The sequence below is a fragment of the Perca flavescens genome, chromosome 7 (assembly GCF_004354835.1).
Source record: "Perca flavescens isolate YP-PL-M2 chromosome 7, PFLA_1.0, whole genome shotgun sequence".
In the NCBI taxonomy this organism is placed as follows: Eukaryota; Metazoa; Chordata; class Actinopteri; order Perciformes; family Percidae; genus Perca; species Perca flavescens.
Window position 1 is genome coordinate 12219425 of NC_041337.1, and position 20902 is coordinate 12240326.

Here is a 20902-nt window from a genome sequence, read left to right on the forward strand (position 1 = left end):
TGTTCTCACATTGATCTTTTAAATAGCAAAATCAGGCTCTGATCCTGGATATCAGGACATAATACTATTTAGGCAGTTATATTACTGATCACATTCAAATCTAGTATTGTGTGTCTGGGCAAGGTCCTTCCTACTTTGAGATGAGTTGATGTGACTTCCTTCCTTAATGTCATATTAGATCATGTACGTGAGAAACTGACAATGCCTGTCTTTGGACATACAGATGGAAGCAGCTAAGAAATCCTACCACATGGCCTGCAAGGAGGAGAAGCTGGCTGCAGCCCGAGAGGCCAATGGCAAGACTGAGGCTTCTGTCACAGTAGACCAGCAGAAGAAACTCCACGAGAAAGTGGACAAATGCAAACAGGATGCGCAAAAGGTGAGAACAAGCCCGGGAAAACAAAGTGAAGAGATAAAAGTATTTTCTACTTTGTTTAGTTTGAGGCGGGTGGAAAATCAAAGACGTCAAGAAAAACAAAACCAGTTAAGAATACTTATTCAAATAAACAGTTTAAGATGGTATGTTGTGATAGATGTATGCTGTGTGAAGGCAAAAGGGGGTTTTCATATCTTTTAATGTCATGTTTTTGGTCATAAAAACATATTTATTCAAAAACATTGCCCCAGCGCCACGATAAACCTTTTAAAGATTAGTTATGGTGCAAGCTCAAAGGGACATTTAAATTGTACATGGGCATACATTTGGGATCAATTTACTTCCAGAATATCAAGTTACAAATAAGCCAGCTGTTAAAGATTAAATAGATTATTATTAGAATAATATTTTCCCACAGAGGCTTCAGTTGTCATTGTGTTTTCTGTTTTCTGTGTCAGGCTAAAGAGAAGTACGAGAAGTCTCTGGAGGAGCTGAATAAGTGCACTCCGCAGTACATGGAGTGCATGGAGCAGGTGTTTGACCAGTGCCAGCAGCACGAAGTCAAGAGGCTGACTTTCCTCAAGGAGGCCTTGCTGGACATCAAACGCCATCTTAATCTCACAGAGAACGCAAGGTTAGACAGGCGAAAAAGGAGACCGTTTTATTTAGGTTTGGTAGATCAGCTGGTTTAGGATCACTGACTGCAGGCTGACTGTGACATACTGTATGTACTGTATGTTTCCTCATGATTTCATATATTTATTGATCACATTTTTGGCGGGCTGTATAATCTTCTGTTTTACCGTCATCTCTATGTGTTTCTGCTTCAGCATCAAGTTTTACCCCTGCACTGTAGTTCATCTACATTTCTATCATTACACTGTATGCAACATGGGTAACAAACTCTTTGAGCATGATTGCATATCGTACCTTTTACTTTTAATCAGAAATAATCACATTCCAAACCCATTTTTGTCATAGATTAGCGGGGTTTGTTGTGTCACATTCAGCACAGTTCGCTTCAACTTGATTAATCTCAACACACTTCTCAACCAGGTATGCATTTCTCATTAGCGTTCAGACTCACAGCACTAATTAATTGATTATTCAGTCAAAGACGTTTCTGCCAAACTAAATTAGTTTAATGCCTGTCATATTCTGGGCTGTTTTTCAACCCGCGTGTGAAAACAAAGCCGGGACCAACAGCTTAAACTAAACCTCCCTCTGGTTGCTATGGACAATTCAAGCTCTTTGATGTTTAGAGGATTGCGATGTAGTTCATCCTGATTGGTGTCATCATTCACGTTGGATATGTTCACACCATTTCACACCTCTTCTTTACTATTCATGACTACCCTTTTTGGGGTAGAAAATATGCAACAGCTCAGTTTAAAGAGTAGCTGCATCAGGCGCCCGGATAGCTCAGTTGGTAGAGCGGGCGCCCATATATAGAGGTTTACGCCTCGACACAGCGGGCCTGGGTTTGACTCCGACCTGTGGCCCTTTGCTGCATGTCATTCCCCCCTTCTCTCTCCCCTTTCATGTCTTTAGCTGTCCTGTCGAACAAAGGCCTAAAAATGCCTGTAGCTGCATCTGCGGGTGTCCAGAATGCGCTACATAGAATAAGATAATATCATTTCATGTGATTTTATGTATCACTAAATCCAGTGCCCTTTCCTCCTCAACCATCAAACAGTCATTTGGCATAAATGTCATATATTATCCACACAAAGGCAGATAAAAGGGAGGCCATATTTATACATTTTGTTTTATTATGCAACTGCGGATTTTCTCAGGAATTATTGCCAGATTCCACTTATAAGGAGACAAATTCAGCATATTAGACATTTTCTGTAAAAGAGTATTTTATTTACAACTATAATGACTCATGTATAAATGCCCACTGACAGTAAAAGCAACAGTAAAAACACTTAGGTGTAGTTTTATGAGCTAAAGTCAATATCATGAAAGACAAAAACACAAACAAATACAGCATGTGTGTATTTTCTGGATTCAGTATGATCATCAGCACCACAGTGCCAGTCAAAGTCAAGTAAATATTGTATTGGCTTGTACTTAACTCAATTAAACATGAATTAAACATGCTTAAATATGATATATATATATATATATATATATATATATATATATATATATATATATATATATATATATATATATATATATATAGAGAGAGAGAGAGAGAGAAGCATTTGCTCCACTGCCAGACAGTACAGTACATCATCGCCTTTTACAAAGAACATACCCTCGTCTTTCCAAAATGACATTTTCTGTTTTTAAAAATGTGCAATCTAACACAGCATCCATTTATTTAATGTTCCCGCTTTGTAAAATAAAATGTTGTGCTCTGTTTGTGCCTAATTATACCAACGACTGTATGTAGATAAATATTTTTCTTACTGCACTAATATATGAAAGAGTAATCAGATTGGTTTATCCTGTAAATAAGGTCATAAAGCTACCAGGTGACTAAGTCCTTTTTAATCTATTACACATTGCAGAGATTTGCAACATAAACAACGATATCCTTGTAAAGGATTATTAGGATTATTCAGGCCAAACACTTCAGCTGTTGAGGGCTTCAGCAGAAAACTCAGGGAGACACTTCTGTCTTGTAATGACCCAATGCTGGATCTCTCTCAACCCAGAATTTGAACTACATTGTGGGTTCTGTTGCCAAGTTGGCAGCACCCCCTGGGTCTCTTCTGGCACGTTCATCGTCACCATTTGTCCTATTTCCCTCCCCTCAGCTATGCCACAATATACAGAGAACTGGAGCGCACAATCCTGGGTGCAAACACACAAGAGGACCTGAAGTGGTTCAGCAACAACCACGGCCCTGAGATGCCTATGAACTGGCCTGCATTTGAGGTACAACATTAAACCTTCATACACAAAGATTAGAAACCTCTCCTTTTGCTTTAACCACTCTTCTTTATTCTGCTTACGCGGGTTTCTTTTCATTCTCATCTCCAGGAATACAACCCAGACCAGGCCAGTGCCCCTCCAAAGAAGAAGAAACCAGATGGAGCCCCACCCACTCCGAGCACAGACCATGTGGCTCCACCTGGTGACCGTAGCAGGTTAGCAATCTATTGTTTACAATCACATCAATCACATTTAAGAACACATTATCTTATTATTTTATAAAACTACTTTATTCATGTATTATATTCAAATGTATATATTATAAGTTATATTTTGTGAAAATGTCATCAAAATTGGTCAAATGTGTATTCTTGAAAGATGAGACTGGGGATACTGATATTTGTATTTTTGTCAACAAATCTCATAAACAGACCAAAACCAAGTCTGCCTCTCAGTATCTTCTGACTTCCCTGTCTTATTTGTGGCTCTCACTCCCAAGCCATATATATATATATATATATATATATATATATATATATATATATATATATATATATATATATATATATATATATATATATATATATATATATATATATATATATATATATATATATATATATATATATATATATATATATATATATATATATATATATATATATATATATATATATATATATATATATATATATATATATATATATATATATATATATATATATATATAGCAATGTGTGTATGTGGCTATATATATAGCCACATATATCTTAAAAAGGGGTCACAAATGTATACATCTTTTTTTTTTAAAGGCTAAATAATTTCCTAAAGCAGGTGGGCACTGTAGTTTTTAGCAAATGTAGTCTCGCATTACCAGACCTTCCTTCACAGCGCTGCAGAGGAGGATCTGGCTAGTCCACACAGCATTCCGGGATGAGAGAAAAACATGCTCTGGTTTACTGGCATTTTTCTAAACCAATCACAATTGTCTTGGGCGAAGCTAAGCGCGAGCGGAGCCACGGTGCCGCTGCTAAATTAACTCGGGAGGGAACTTGTTTTGATGGAACATGTGTTCGTTCAAAAGTTGTTTTAGTCGTGCAAGAGAAAACTCACATTGGACAGATAGTCTAGCTATCTGTCTGGATTTACCCTGCAGAGATCTGAGGAGCAGTTAACCATAGTCCTCATAAATCCACCAGAGTTTAGAATACCAACACAAAGAAAGTGGAAGGTAACGAACATCCGGCCAAAAAGAGTGAAATCTGGCGGAATTTCCGACAGCAACGGAGCAATCTCGCAAGTAGAGCGTTGTGGATACAGACTACTGTGGGATCAATTCAGAATAAACTACAGTGCCCATGTTCATCAAAAATGAATGTCTCCTAGTGCAACAGTGAGGCTTATTGATATGTTTTAACAGTTTAGATATGTTGCACAGAGACTGATCCTACTCATTAGAAGGATCAATTCATCGTTGGTTTCTACCTTTTCATGGGATTTGTTGACAATTAAAAAGACTTTAAAAAAGCTTTTAGTATTAAGTTTTTTAACATGAAATCCCCCCCTGGGTTTTCTCTATCCTCCAGTGTGAGCAGCTATGAAAAAAACCAAGGTTTCTCGACTGAGTGGTCCGATGATGAGCAGCCCACTGCGAACTCTGGCAACGAAAATGGTGGGAACGGGAATTCTTTCGAAGATGACGTCAGCACTACTGGGAAATCGGTCCGCGTCCGCGCTCTCTATGATTATGAAGGCCAGGAACAGGATGAGCTCACCTTCAAAGCAGGTAAGTATCCTTGATCAGATGACACAACATACATGTTTTATACTTCCATCATACAGTTCACGTTTACTCATTCATTTATGAACTTAATGTATGTATGTAAGAAAGGACCCGGAACAATGCAGGCAGGAGTTTAATGATAAGATGATCACACAGGTGCTCAAAAATCACCAACTCTGTCCTAATGTCTATTCTAAAGCTCCCTTCCTCTATAGAGGATAGCAGTGCTTATCAATAATAGCCACATGGAAAACAAATTACAGGCACTTGCCAGCAATTAGCACAAGCTCTTTTGGAAATGGTGTGAAAAAGTGCTTTAGAGCCCCACACAGTTGCATGAAAACCAATTTAAAGACAAGCTTTACACAGAAAAATAACTACAGAAGAAGCCACAGCTGTACATCTTCCTCTTGATTCCCGTACTGCACATTCAGGTCCGATTTTTTAAAGATTATTCTTTGGGGCATTTTTAGGACTTTATTTTCACAGGACAGATGAAGACATGAAAGAGAGAGGGGGGAATGACATGCAGCAAAGAGCCACAGGTCTGAGTTGAGCCCGTGTCCGCCCTGTCAAGGAGTAAAACTCTATATATGTGCGCCTGCTCTACCAACTGAGCTAACCCGGCCACAAGGTGTTTTCTAATTATCTTATCTGACTTAATATGACAGGCGCCCGGACCCTGAAGACTTTTCTTAACAAACCAAGTTTCTATTTACATTGTGTGTCACTCACACACAGTGCCACTCACCAAAACTCGTGGTGTGCATCCTTGAAGTCAAACAAAAGTGTTGAATGCACTTCTTTCCTCAGAAAACATTCTCAAAGCCAATTTTTCAAATCTGTACAAACCTTTATTGTTTGCATCCTTGTTTACTTACAATCCGTCTTCTTTATCATTTTGTTGGCACATTGCTGCTTTTCTTGGCGCTTTACCGCCAAATAGTATTAAACCATTGGCAGGAATTGTTGTTAATTGTATTGTCACACATGTGCTTGTACTTGTGCATGTGTGTTTTGGTCACATAAACTGTTGTGAACAAACAAAACCGGTAACCCACTCATAAAAACATAGTTTCATAGGGCCACTAGGGGCCAAAAGCTTCACAGGGTACTTTTCATCTACTTTGCCTTTATTGTTGGGTGAAACTTGGTTGGCCCCGCCTAATAAAATTTGTTTAATTTAAATTCATTAGATTTGGAGAAAGAAGTTGGGCTGGTGTGGCAGGTTAGATCAGTTGGTAGAGCGGGCACACGTAACCAGAGGTTTATTCCTTGACACAGAAGGTCCAGGGTTCGAGTCTGACCCTTCGATGGTTTTCCTGCATGTCTTCCCCCTCTCTCTCCCCCCTTTCATATCTCAGCTTTCCTACCCAATAAAGGCAGAGATGCCCAAAAAAAACACGCTTTATCTTTGAATTTTTGGATACTTTTAAGCCAACAAGAACAAAAACATTTTTTTTTTATTTTCCTTTATTCTTAGCAGTGTGAAGAAGGCTTCGAAACACCATTTAGACCATTTAGAAAAATAAACAAGCTGTTGTTTGATGGGGGGGTTATGTGTCAAACTATTCATGAAACGTGTTAATTTGTAAATTAGTGAGCTTTAAAGGTGCTGCTGCTAGGTGCTTAGCTGTTTCTTCTGTTTCCAGTCTTTGTTCTAAGCTAAACTAACAGGTTACTGACGTTATTTTAATATTCACTGTACTCATCTAACGCTCCCAAAATGTCAAACAATATCTTGAAGTGTGTAGATAAAATATGAAAAATCCAAATCTTAAACAATATATATACATTTTTGTTGCCTGGTCAAATTGTACTGGGAGTGGGGGAGAAGTTGACTTCTAAAATACTGGCTACGATACAGAACAACAACAGACAGTATGGAGCGGCATTTACACATATCTCATATTTTAGATTTACATTTGACTATTAGACACAGGACTGCGTGATGATTAAGGAGTGGTGTCTCCTTCACAGGTGATGAACTGACCAAGACTGAGGACGAAGATGAGCAAGGCTGGTGTAGAGGTCGCTTGGACAGCGGCCGAGAGGGACTTTACCCGGCCAATTACGTCGAGCCAATCTAGTCCCGCTATTGGACATGGACACGCCATTGGAGGCAGCTCGAACTGTCCCGTCCAATTGCACCGCACATAGCCAGAGACTTAAGAGCAACACATCCTTTGCCCAACAGACGCGCCAAGCAGTCTTGATAAAAACTTAGTAACCTAAAAGACATTATATCAGTATAATATATTTTATCCAGCATTTGTGGTGGGTGGACCTACACATTTAAAAACAGGAGCAGCAGTTGTTCCAGTATATACACACTCAACTATAACATAAAGACAGACAGTGCAGGAACACATTGCTTCTCTGTGTAGCTGTATTTAATGTATAATGCAGCTTATTTAAACGTGCAGTGCACTGCAGTCTGTTCTTATGTGAGAATGGGAAGTTATGGAACAGTTATACCCATTCGACCAAGACAAGCTTCTCTAACCTGCATTGTGTATATACAGTGTAATGCCATCTTTGTGTAGCATTTTTAATGCTGTGTGTGGTCAGTCATCATTCTTACATCTGGAATGCTGTGTAGTGTTAAAAGTACCACAAACAGTATCCTCTATTTTGTTTGTTTTTTCTTGTTTTTTTTGGTTTTTCTTTTGTGATTTGGTCCGACCTCTTTTCCAGTGTGTGCAGTGCTATGTGTGATTTAACTGTTTCTGAACTTGCATAGCAGCATGTGCTATGCAAAAAAAAAAAAAAAAAAAAAAAAACGTGCATTCGTTGAGGCTACAACGTGATGCAACACATCAACTGCAAATGCAGCGTTCACTTTTTAGCATCACATTCTTCCGGACATGGTTCTGTTTTCATGAAAGGAAGCTTGTTGATGAAGTGATTTTATGTTGTCTTTGTTTTGTTTTTGACATGTTTCTTTTCTTAGCATCACAAACCCGTTGACAGTATCATCTCCATGCAATCCAAGGAAAAGGATACACAGTCTCTGCAGAAGCTTTCATTCTTGGTTCAGTAATTCAGGTGTCATTTTAATCCGCTACTGCTAACAAGAAACACGAGTAATACATTCCCTCAGAGCAAAGCTGGATCAAGTCATCTTACTATACCTGTGCCAGTCACTTTTCTTCCAGAGCGAGGGGCCATTGGAGGCATGTCGATGCGTTACTGTGCTACAGAGGGCTGTCTGAAGATCGAAGCATCTTCAACAGGATGTGAATGTACCACTGTTTAGGCTTGAAAGAGGGCATATTGTCTAAACATGGTTCTCCACTGTCACTTAAAGCCCTGTCTAGCAAAAAGCACTAGTATTGCGGCCCTTTTTCCCTGCTGAGCCAAAGAATGACCCAATACCATCAACTAACCATTTTCTCTCCATGCAATAACAAACAGCTTCAGTGAGGATCATCTTGTAGCTGCTTCCCAATCCACTCAAACTGCATTTGTCTGCAAAACACTGCACAATGACACAGGGAATACATTTGTCACCAGTACGGCACTGCATGTAAGCTGACTCTTACACAGTGCATTACCTGGTTATTTTTAAAGTCTTTAACTTGCTCCATAGGAATTACATTTATAGCAGAAATTGCATTTATCAAATGTTGATTAGTGAGTTATCTTGCTCTAAGTTGCACCTAAATCTCTGATTAGATGGGAGAGATACTTTTTATATATATATATTACGTAGTTGTCCTGAAGTTTTAAAATTTCACTGGGCCAACAGCAGTCAGATGTGTTTAGCTCTGTGTCTGGGACAGGATGTGACAGGTTTGGGTTTCACACGTGAGAAGGAGCACATCACCAGCTCACAAGTTGTGTCTTAGAGTAAAGCTGTCCAGCATAGCAAAAAGGACTCCTATCATTAAAACTGTCCTACATCCTTGATGTGCGTATGCACACACACACACACACACACACACACACACACACACACGCGCATACACACGCATGCATACAAACACACATGCATTAGACACACAATATACACAACATGCAGGTTCAAACACATAATCCACATAACCAGGTTAAAATTTTGGGGAAAAACTTCTTCATCATCCAGTGTGTATGAGTTGTGTAAATGTAACAGAAAAAGAAAGGTAAAAAAAAAAAAAAAAATGCAAGTGATTGACTATTAAGACAAAATGTAGTGTTATACATGTAAATGTGATTCATTAAAATAACAGCAATGGAAAACATTAAGTAATAGGTACCATATCGTATGAATTTCATTGCAATGGAATTGTCAGTGTATCATAAAAGCGTGACGTTATCCCACGCTGTCAGATTTGTATATGATGATGTAATTTAAAGATTATATTCTATTGTAACTGTACAACTGTGTTGAGTTGAGAAATGAGACCTGACCATGTTGAGGCAGTAAAAAGGTGTACATGTAAATGCTTTTTTATGTTGATGATCTTTTCCTTATGCACACAGGGGACAGCAGCTCATGTTGTGGAAACCCTATATTAGCGGTCTAGAAAATGTATGTTCATAGTTAGTGATGTACTTTTATCTCCTAACTGGTGTAGTGCCTGTTCATCTTGATGTAACAAGAAGTTCATTTAAATATGCATAAAGATGATTATGATCACAGATAATGACGATAGTGATGAAAAACTAGACTCAAATTTGTTGTGATGGTGTCAATATTGCGATATTGGTTTGAAAGGGCAAACAAGTTTGTTGAAAAAAGTTAGTGTCCGTGTGTTTTTTTGTATGGACTGCACGTGATGTATTATACTATTCCTTGTTTTCACTTTAAAGGGAGACAACACATTTGGTCACATATTGCTTTATTCTGGATCCTGAACATAATCCCAAAGATAGAAATGTAAAAAGGATTATCCATCAAGGCTGGTTCAATAAAATATTCACTTACTTTGGCATTGCTCTGCAACTTCTAAATATTCTGACACTTAAAAGGGATTAACAAAAGAAAAATTAAAAGGACTTGTTTGAAATTTTGGGGAAAATAGGCGTTTGCTTCTCGCCAAGACTTAGATGAGAAGATTGTTACCACTCACATGTGCTGTATGTTAAATGTGTAGCTTGAGCCAACCGCTGGTTAGCTTAGCTTAGCACAAAGAGTGGAAACAGCTAGCCTTGCCTACTCCAAAGGTATCAAAACTCACATACCAGCACCCCTAAAGCTCCCCACAGAAACAATATTCAGTATAGCTGTTTCCGGTCTTCAAGCTAAGCTAAGCTAACCGACTGCTGGCTCCAGCTACATATGTACTGTACGGATATGAGAGTGGTACCAATCTCCTCATCTAACTCTGCAAGAAAGCAAATAAGCATTATTTCTTTGAAATGTTCCATAGTTTGAAGAAATGTGTGTCCTTTTTAGAAACCAAACATCACACCAAAAAAATACGTTTCAAACGAGTGATAAAGACAAAATAAAATCACTATTAAGAATAATAAAGTAGAGCGATGTTATGATAGGCAGGAGTGCATAGTTCAGTAGGCAGTCTTTACAATTGAAAAGAAACATCAAGTACAATGAATGAATGAGCTTCAGAGTTCATGTTACTCTTACTGTATGTCCAGCATATCTTTGGTTACTCCTCAGCTCATTCTCTTTCGGATTAGCCGAGCCTCTTTATCATACAGGGTTGACGAACTGGTAGACCAGTCTGCGTGATACATCAGGCTTTCGAATGATGCCTTTCTTGTAGTACTGTCGTATGGAGCGACTCAGTTTGTCATAGTTCATAGCCGGGCGGTTCTTCCTCATGCCCCATAGCCTGGCCACGAGAGCTGAGTCTTCTATTTTGAAAATCCCTTTGGACAGAAGAAAGTAAATGTACTCAGTTTGGATTTTGAAGTGAACAAGGGAGTCTGCATTTTGGGATATGTGCTTTTTTTGTTTTCTTGCAGAGAGTTTGATGAGAAGACCAATAGACCTTTTTCACGGCAGACATGTTAGTAGGAAAAGCCCAGGTGTATTCAAAACCATTAATGATGGCTGCATTCCACTTAGTAGAGGCCCTGGTATTATGCATGCTGACTCACTGAAATAGCTTACTGGGACACTTGATGGAATTGAGCCATCGTTAAGGTTATCAATTTCAATTGTGCTTTTCCTACTATGACTAGTCAAAATATCTGCTGTGAAAAAGGTCCATACCACTCTCACGTGTATATGCTAAATATGACGCTACAGCCAGGAGGAAGTTAACTTAGCTTAGCACAAAGAGTGGAAATAGGGAAGCAGCTAGCCTGGCTCTATCCAAAGTATATTAAAAAAAAAAAGTTCCTACAAGGGTTTATGTGCTGAACTATTTCTTGGCCGGTAGCAGTGACTTGCATCGAGGAGGAAGATAGATTTACATCATGTGTCAACTAGTGGAGAGAGGTATTGATCTTCTCATCTAACTCTTGACAAGAAAACAAAGCATATTTTCCCAAATGTACTACTATTTTTAAAGTAACTTTAAAGTCCCCATATTTAGTATTTATAATCAGTATATAAACATTTAATATATTGTTTATAAGACACTATAATGTGGTATCATCCTACCTTTCTCTTTGTTGAGCCAGCGGATGCAGCGGCTGTAGTTGTGAGGCTTGAGGAGCAGGTCTCGGAGGAACTGCCACAGGTGGATGGGCTGGCTGGGGTAGTTACGCATCACATCTGACCAGGAATTATCATCAGCTACTGATGTAGAAGAGATTTACAGAAACCAGATGTCACCTCTTCAAACCATTGTCTTAGTTAGTTGCATTGAAATCTAGTTTAAAAACAAGAACTTACCAGATTTGCTGTCCTCTGGTGGGCAGCGCTCCTTCATTGCTGCAGCTTAAGGAACAGACAAAAAAAAAAAAGAGACCCAATCATGTAGCAGTTTACACACACATTCTTAAATGTGCTCTTAGTCACACTGCATTTGCTTCACAATCAGCCTTTCCTGATTTGCATAACAGCAGAGTTGATGTAGGATCATTTCCCTGTGTCCCTGTTGTTCTTACCAGATCTCCAGATGTCCAGATGAGCATACAGCATGTCGCCAAACTGTGAGGAGCGTTGTCTGAAGTCTGCTTCTGTCATGGAGCACAGATCCTTCCCGCTCAGCTCCTGAAACATCATGCTGACCTGCGGCAGCTTGTGCAGGTGCTCGGTCCAGAGGAGCCACTTCTGAACATGCATACTGCTCCAGTCCATGGGGTCTGAAGAGGTAAATACAGAGAGGCATTTCATTTCACACAGCTCCCCATATGTTCAGACCTTAGATAATGACATTATTTTCTCCAATGAAAACATCACACCATCAGTTCAATAGGTAACTAACAGAATCCACATTTTGACCCATACTGAGGAGTAGAAATCCCAATATCTCCACCTCTGTTGCTTCAATTTTGGCCATTATTTTTTTTTTAAATGTGTCACGTATGAATAGAGTCTATTCATACGATAATATATATATATATATATATATATATATATATATATATATATAGGAAAATAAGTATTTGAACACCCTGCTATTTTGCAAGTTCTCCCACTTGGAAATCATTGAGGTGTCTGAAATTGTCATCGTAGGTCCACTGTGAGAGACATAATCTAAAAAAAAAAATCCAGAAATCACAATATATGATTTTTTAACTATTTATTTGTATGATACAGCTGCAAATAAGTATTTGAACACCTGGCTATCAGCTAGAATTCTGACCCTCAAAGACCTGTTAGTCTGCCTTTAAAATGTCCACCTCCACTCCATTTATTATCCTAAATTAGATGCACCTGTTTGAGGTCGTTAGCTGCATAAAGACACCTGTCCACCCCATACAATCAGTAAGAATCCAACTACTAACATGGGGAAATTGACAAGCAGCTTGGTGAAAAAAGGTCCACTGTTGGTGCAATCATTAGAAAATGGAAGAAGCTAAACATGACTTTCAATCTCCCTCGGACTGGGGCTCCATGCAAGATCTCACCTCGTTGGGTCTCAATGATCCTAAGAAAGGTGAGAAATCAGCCCAGAACTACACGGGAGGAGCTGGTCAATGACCTGAAAAGAGCTGGGACCATCGTTTCCAAGGTTACTGTTGGTAATACACTAAGACGTCATGGTTTGAAATCATGCATGGCACGGAAGGTTCCCCTGCTTAAACCAGCACATGTCAAGGCCCGTCTTAAGTTTGCCAATGACCATTTGGATGATCCAGAGGAGTCATGGGAGAAAGTCATGTGGTCAGATGAGACCAAAATAGAACTTTTTAGTCATAATTCCACTAACCGTGTTTGGAGGAAGAAGAATGATGAGTACCATCCCAAGAACACCATCCCTACTGTGAAGCATGGGGGTGGTAGCATCATGCTTTGGGGGTGTTTTTCTGCACATGGGACAGGGCGACTGCACTGTATTAAGGAGAGGATGACCGGGGCCATGTATTGCGAGATTTTGGGGAACAACCTCCTTCCCTCAGTTAGAGCATTGAAGATGGGTCGAGGCTGGGTCTTCCAACATGACAGTGACCCGAAGCACAGAGCCAGGATAACCAAGGAGTGGCTCTGTAAGAAGCATATCAAGGTTCTGGCGTGGCCTAGCCAGTCTCCAGACCTAAACCCAATAGAGAATCTTTGGAGGGAGCTCAAACTCAGAAACCTGACTGATCTAGAGAAGATCTGTGTGGAGGAGTGGGCCAAAATCCCTCCTGCAGTGTGTGCAAACCTGGTGAAAAACTACAGGAAACGTTTGACCTCTGTACTTGCAAACAAAGGCTACTGTACCAAATATTAACATTGATTTTCTCAGGTGTTCAAATACTTATTTGCAGCTGTATCATACAAATAAAAAGTTAAAAAATTATTGTGATTTCTGGATTTTTATTTTTTAGATTTGTTTCTCACAGTGGACATGCACCTACGATGACAATTTCAGACACCTCCATGATTTCCAAGCGGGAGAACTTGCAAAATAGCAGGGTGTTCAAATACTTATTTTCCTCACTGTATATACAGTGTGCATAGTGTGTGTGTGTGTGTGTGTGTGTATATATATATATATATATATATATATATATATATATATATATATATATATATATCTTTACTAACTGCAACAGTCATTCTAAAATGATTAATGACGGTTACTACAAACATTTTGTAGGCTTATTGCACTTTTATATTATTGGTCCATTGAATAGACCAATAACAAGAAGGAAAAAAAGACAATTAGAGAAAAATGTGAAACTTTCATTCAACTGAACCAAAGGTTAAATTATATGCAATATGAGGAATTTTGTAAAGATCAATTAACCAAACCACAACACAAAAACAAAACCTAAAACTGTGGTTTAAAGATTCAAGTTAGGGTTTTGTCATTTTAAACGACAACATGACTTTTTTTTTACTTTTTTACAGTCTAACAGTCCCAGGGTACTAAACAGCCTGAAGAAACATTTAGGCTCACAACCTACACTGTAAAGTCTGTATTACAAATTGGGGATGTAGACTTTGAAATTTGTAGTCACATACCAGACCAGCTTGACTCATATTAGGGACAAAAAGATATTTCAGCATCTGCTGCTTTAATTCTGACCATTAAAAAAAAAAAAAACACAAACACACAAACTCTGTTTTGCAGTAATATAGGAACAACACTAAATTGCTGGCTTAATCTTTCAAATTGAATGCAATTTCAAATTATGAGCCCCCATGAATATGTTTCATACTTTCTGTTATGTAAGAAGCACGAAGCGTATCAAAAGCATATAATCACACACACTGTATGATTTTAAGGTTCCAGATGAAGACGAATGAAGATGATTGTCTGTCAACAGACAAGTTTGCACAAGGTGGGCCGGGCCTTAGCTCAGACTATGAATGCTGAACAGCTGTGTCACTCTGGATGTTGATGTGAGAGCAAACAAACAAATGATGGCTTTTCAACATTCATTTTATTAGACTACAATGTCTGCCAACACTCTCTTCAGCAGGTTTGTCTATTCAAATGTCTCTCGTTGATAATAATAATAATAATAATAATAATAATAATAAGACATTAACCAGTTGTGTCCTACCTGGTGCAATGTTCAGCAGTTTGCAAGCTGTGTCGACATCCTTCAGCACCTCTCCCACCACCATGGTCTGGACCTGCTCCAGACAGCGCTCCTCCACCTGACCCTCCGTCCCAGAGGGGGGGTCCTGGGGTTGGTTGGGCTTGGCTTGGTTCGGCTCCGGAGTGCTGGAGGGAGGAGCAGCTGGAGCTGGGGCCTCTGTCATCCTCAGCACCCAGGGGCTCTCCTCTAGGGCTAATCTGTCGTAGCAGGGGAGGTAGACCCCCGGCCAGCTGAGCTCAGGCAGCCCCAGCAAGCTGCGGGGGGGTTTGATGTCGTCCGCCTCGTCCAGCCAGGCCATCGTGTCAGTGTGGGTTTGGCTGATGTAGAGAGGTGAGTGTAGAGGTGCAGTGCAGCCCGTGTGTTCACAGCCTGGACTCCCCATGCTCATGTTTGTTTAACACTGGAAGAAAAAAACACTTTTTTTTTCTCCTTTTCGTTGGCATCATAACAAATTTGCTCCCTGCCTGACATTTTCAACAACAGCATTAACAGAGTCGCATTGATGCTACCATACCCAAATGCTCAATATTGAAACAGTAGCGATCCTAAAGTAAACTTGACATTTGTTCCATGGTATTTACTTTGCTGGGACGTTAAAATAAGCGATCTGTCATTCCAGCTTTGCAAACTGGAGCAATTGTGATGGTTAAATTCATCAAAGCAATTGCTTGTTTTGTTTTTTGTTTTTTTTGTTACTCAAAAATTCAGTTTTTTAATCCAGCATTAATTTCAGATTTCCTCATGAATTTACATTTGGAAACATCCAGGTCCAACAGGTTCATCCTGTATGAAATTCTGACCTTATACCTTGCACAATTTTCAACATCATTCAACAATATCAGAAAGTTATCTACTCCATCTTTACATGCAGATAAAGAAAGGGAGATCAAAGCATTGTTTGAAACTCCAACCATAAGTACATGTGTCATTTTGACTGAAATTCCAAAATGCACGTGATTATGGGAAATGAGGTGTTACTATCCCAATGTGACATCCAGTGCCATGTCATTAATTGCAAAATAAAAGCTTGATAGAATAGAGCATAAAGGGTGGGACACATATGATATGTGGATAAAGGATAAGTAGCTGGGTCGTATTCATCGTGGTATGAGTAAGAGAACAGCTCACCAGGCTGGGAGTGGTGCTGTATGCCAGTATTTGACTTGGTAAAATGATACGCCTGTTTCAATTTCAAGTGATATCATTTTGTATCTACTGAATACATAATGCTTTTGTCAGTTTTGCCCCCTTTCATCCACTGCTACTCTCAGCAGAATACATGTGACATTACAAAAAACTAAAATGCATCCACAGTATCAGCGTCTGTTCACACTGATTATGATCATTAAGCTAAATGTTATTCACAGGCTACCTTTTGGTAAACATTGACGGTGAAGTGCTGCACTGACAGAGTGATTGATCTGGTGACTGGTCCTCAGTCTAAAACAATGGCACGTGGAGCTTTGTTAATAAAAGAGAGTTATACGTAACAAATAAAGTTATTTGAGTGTGATTGCAGGACAAAAGAAGAGGCCAAGATCACAGTAATGACATCAATAGATGTTCAATATTGTCTATAGCTAATGTTTTTTTTATCTCCAGATTAACCAGAAAGGTCTTCAGAGTTGTAATTCATTGTGTACAATAATGTAAGATTACCAATACAGGATCACCACAAATGTAACAAATGTAAAAATAGAGGAATACTAAAAAAAACATCTGTGTCTGTGTAGAAGAAGGAGCATGGCCTAGATATCTGGCCACTTGTCTCTATATTATTTCTTCGCCTGCAGGTATTGGCAGTTTAAATGTTTAGTAATGGTAAAAAAAAACTTGCTCTTCTAGATTATTGCTCTCTCTCTCTCTCTCTCACTTCAATTAAAAGGGGCTTTATTGTCATGAAAGTTTCTATAACAATGTTGCCAAAGCATCCAAATACAATTGGTCCAAATATTCAGACAGAACACAATGAAAACTAAACACTAATATGAACATTAACACAATATTAGGAATCTCTCTCTCTCTCTCTCTCTCTCTCTCTCTCTCTCTCTCTCTCCCAAGTCTGTTATTTGTAGACTTATATTTGGAGCTGTGTTTTACACCTCGTTAGATAGCTGCCAAACTGATATGAGAGGCGATATGAAAGGTTTTGGTCATTCATGGCTGCATTCCACTGTTCTTTGGACAAAGGGTGTTTGACAACACACCTTTATGAGCTGTTCTGTGTCTGTTCAGCAAAATGTCTACATGTGGCTGCCTCTGTATGAGCCCTTTGTGTGCCTGTATGTGTTTGTTACAACTTAAAGGATGACAGTTAAAAAGAGAGCGAGAGAGAGCGAAGTCATTTAAATTGGTAAAAAGTATAAAGTTACACAACTGAGCTTGTATCTTCATTCAAAACATTGATTCACTGAATCAGCTTTACCTTTTTGTTCTCTTACAACAGCATTATTACTGTCATTTATCTCATTATCAATATGCACAAATTAACTGGGGGGAAAATGATTATTGTCTGCATCCCAATTTGTAATACATCACTTTAAATAATGGTTGATGCTTTCAGTGGTTTAGACATCATTATAAAAACGTTGGAGCCCTAGCGCTGGTAATGGAAGTAATTGTAGTAGGTCTGGTGGCAGAATATTCAGCTATAGTCATAATAACTGTAGAGGAAATAGTGGGAGCAGAAATACATTAATACATTACCGGTATAACATTAATAATAATAATAGAAGAAGTGATTGAAGTAAAGATAAGGGTGAAAAAGTAACTAAAAATGTCTTAAGCATTGTACCTGTATTTTCATGTTATGCTCATTAATATTTAATTTAAGAGTTACCATAGTGACAATAATTACTAGTTACTAGAGTTACCGCTTACTTTGCATATTACTGTGAGATTTGAAAAGATTAAAAATTAAATAATAATAGATTTAAAAAATAATATAGAATTATAACAAACATGTAATCATATCATAACATATGAGCCAATGTTCTAGACCTGGGGTCTTCAATGTTTTTTTAAGCCAAGGACCCCTTAACTAAAAGAGAGATGGAACAAGGACCCCATACTACATATATTGTACAAAATTAAGCTGCATATTAAACTGGGCCTACAATAACGTGTAGGGCAGCCAAAAGCCTTTTATATACCTACCTTTTTTGGTGACTAGAATACTAAGCTATTAAAATAATAATTGTTGGCATAATTTTATAAATCATGTTTTAATGTTAAACATTCATGTGTTAATGTGAATCCTTAGGATGAACTGTATCTGTGGATGACTACCTTAGTGACTACCTTACCTATAGGCCAGTAAGCCTATCAATAATGTTTTTTGTTTTTTTTCACTAATAGGCATATTTATAATTGCTAATGATATGTTGGATTCATGTAAAGACGTTTTCATTTTTGAAAAAATGTTTAAAAAATTAACAATAGTTTTGTGGCCCTCCCTGTAGTAACTCTGAGAAATGATTCCAGTCATGATCCGTTTTAAGCTTTGTGGGTTCCACATTTTGATCCCTTTTCTGTCCAAATTAGTATTTAGGAAAGGGCACTTTACAGTTCCGCAAATATGTGAATACTTCCTCCACTGCTGATAATCCAAGTGGTAGCAGTGTTAGTAGCAGATACTATCATGTGGTAGTAATTATATTAGTATTATTAGTTATTTTTGAGTCTTATTGTGAGCTGCTGTCTTACCTTGTCAGTGTTGGATTCAGTATAGAGTTTCCACTGTTCCTCTGTCTAAGTGTGGACTAAAGTCATCTGTTTTGCCTTCAGGCAAGGATGTGCTGTATGTATCTCTCACAGCTGGATCACTTCTGTCCACTCCAACTATCGACACACCTTGTTTGACTCCTGGTCCAAGCAGCAATAGTTTGACTTATTTGGGACACAGTGACTTCGTGACATATCAATTCTGAAAGAAAGGGTGTGTCCCAATGAGGGAGGGTTGCTCCAAGTGCCTACTTAATAATGACTTGGGGCAGTATTACAGTATTCACAGAGAGTTCCTTCAGTAAACAATGCTGTTGAGTTTAACAGCCTGGGGCGAATCTGTGAGTGAGGGCCGCTTTTTTACTAGCATTTCAAGTTTAATATTCAAATTTTTTTAACATAAAAACTATTGATTCCAACTTTATCTAATCTAGTCCGATCCAAGTAGAAAACGTTCACCATTCTGTGTGAAAGGTGAGGAATAATGCATTATTACTTTGGGATAAATCTACAGCTCAGACCCAGAGTTTCACAGTAGAACTGTGAAACTCACTGCAGTGAAATCACTCTTTATGCAGTGTTACACTCAACTAAGACTGACTGTCAAGTTGTTCCACTGTTAGAGGATCAGCACACTGTTTTGTATATAGCATATAGTAGCTTTCCATTGTAGTCAAGATTAAGGAAGATGAAAGTGAATTACTATGGTGAAAAAATAGTCCCAAACATGTTTATAATCAGTTACCACTGGTCCTTTAGGGACAACATGTATTGGACAGAGATAATTAGATGAAAAGTGAAATATAATGACTAATTTCTGCTATAATGTTTCAGGATTTACTGTAAGAGATATCTTGCTGTGTGGATAGTGGGTCTTTTTCAATAGGCTTGATCTCAGCTTGACTTTATATTACACCAGAAAGGCTGGCGATGTAAAGACACAGGGGCTCTAGAGCACATCGTCCATGAAATATCAATAAATCATCCAAGGGGGGGGAAATGGTCAGAGTTGTCTTGAAAGTTTGAAAACTAGTATCAGAAAACTTGAGTAAGTGGTAAACAGAGGGCGTACAAGAGAACAAAAGAGAAAGTGAGACTGGGTAAATGTTTGATTAAACTAAACGGTAATGTTTGTGCAGTCGTGTTGAAATACTCCAAAGAAGTGCTGCATGTGTATGCACTCACATCAATCGCCTTCAAAGGCCTTCGTTGAAGTAGAAATTACAGCTTTAGCAACCTGCTCCCAACCTGCACTCTAGCTTGGGTTGTTAAAGTAAAAAAAAGAAAAAAAAGAGTTCATCCATAAATTGCTTTTGTTTGAAAACTTACATAAGCTTTTTTTAGTCGGTTGGATCTTTACAGTCATTCAGCAGCTAATCTTACGTTTACTGTGCTACCTTAATATATGTCGTGTGCCTTGCTATTTTAACATTCAACCTGTGCAAATGTCAAGCAAGTGCTGCTCGCTCAGGCAGTTTGGTTCTGCATCTTGAACACTAAATCTCTCTCTCTCTCTCTCTCTCTCTCTCTCTCTCTCTCTCTCTCTCTCTCTCTCTATCCCAAGTCTATTATTTGTAGACTTATATTTGGAGCTGTGTTTTACACCTCGTTAGATAGCTGCCAAACTGATATGAGAGGCGATATGAAAGGTTTTGGTCATTCATGGCTGCATTTCACTGTTGACAGACGCAATAGAACCTAAGAGATGGTGAGGCACCTTGGATCAACTGCTTTTGACCAGTAAACCTCCAGGCTACCATTTAATCATTAGGAACATCTACTGGCCACGATCGGTCTCGTTCAGGTTTTACTTTTGAACTACAGTTACTGTTCTTGTCACTCTCATCATCTTGAAAGTATTTTGACTGCTCACTGACACCAGAAACCAATGCACTGGTCTTGATTTGGCCATGTTGCAAATTCAAACGTAGCAGCACACAGTGTCGGCCTGCGGTGCTTCACTGTTTGGAGGGAAGCTACTGAATGCAGAAACCTGGCTCTGTCTTTTGAAGAACAATATTGAGCAAGAGCAC

At 38.6% G+C, this 20902-nt stretch overlaps 2 protein-coding genes across 2 annotated transcripts in view; one reads left to right on the forward strand and one right to left on the reverse strand.

Annotated features, from left to right (window-relative positions):
- The window catches only part of pacsin1a (protein kinase C and casein kinase substrate in neurons 1a), a 37200-nt gene extending 29527 nt beyond the window's left edge, over nucleotides 1–7673 (forward strand). Inside the window, exons 6-11 of the mRNA XM_028582731.1 lie at nucleotides 224–379; nucleotides 835–1010; nucleotides 3148–3268; nucleotides 3374–3480; nucleotides 4852–5051; nucleotides 7029–7673. Coding sequence (XP_028438532.1) covers nucleotides 224–379; nucleotides 835–1010; nucleotides 3148–3268; nucleotides 3374–3480; nucleotides 4852–5051; nucleotides 7029–7138 — 870 coding nt within the window. The 3' untranslated portion in view covers nucleotides 7139–7673. The remainder of the gene's footprint in view (nucleotides 1–223; nucleotides 380–834; nucleotides 1011–3147; nucleotides 3269–3373; nucleotides 3481–4851; nucleotides 5052–7028) is intronic.
- Nucleotides 7674–9938: 2265 nt separating this feature from the next.
- LOC114558506 (SAM pointed domain-containing Ets transcription factor) lies at nucleotides 9939–15528 on the reverse strand. Its single transcript, XM_028582566.1, has 5 exons — nucleotides 15108–15528; nucleotides 12054–12251; nucleotides 11839–11883; nucleotides 11605–11742; nucleotides 9939–10865 (listed from the first exon to the last, which is right to left on the reverse strand). The coding sequence occupies exons 1-5, from the start codon at nucleotides 15526–15528 to the stop codon at nucleotides 10687–10689; spliced, it is 981 nt and encodes a 326-aa protein (XP_028438367.1). The 3' UTR covers nucleotides 9939–10686.
- Between the last annotated feature and the right edge of the window lie 5374 nt (nucleotides 15529–20902).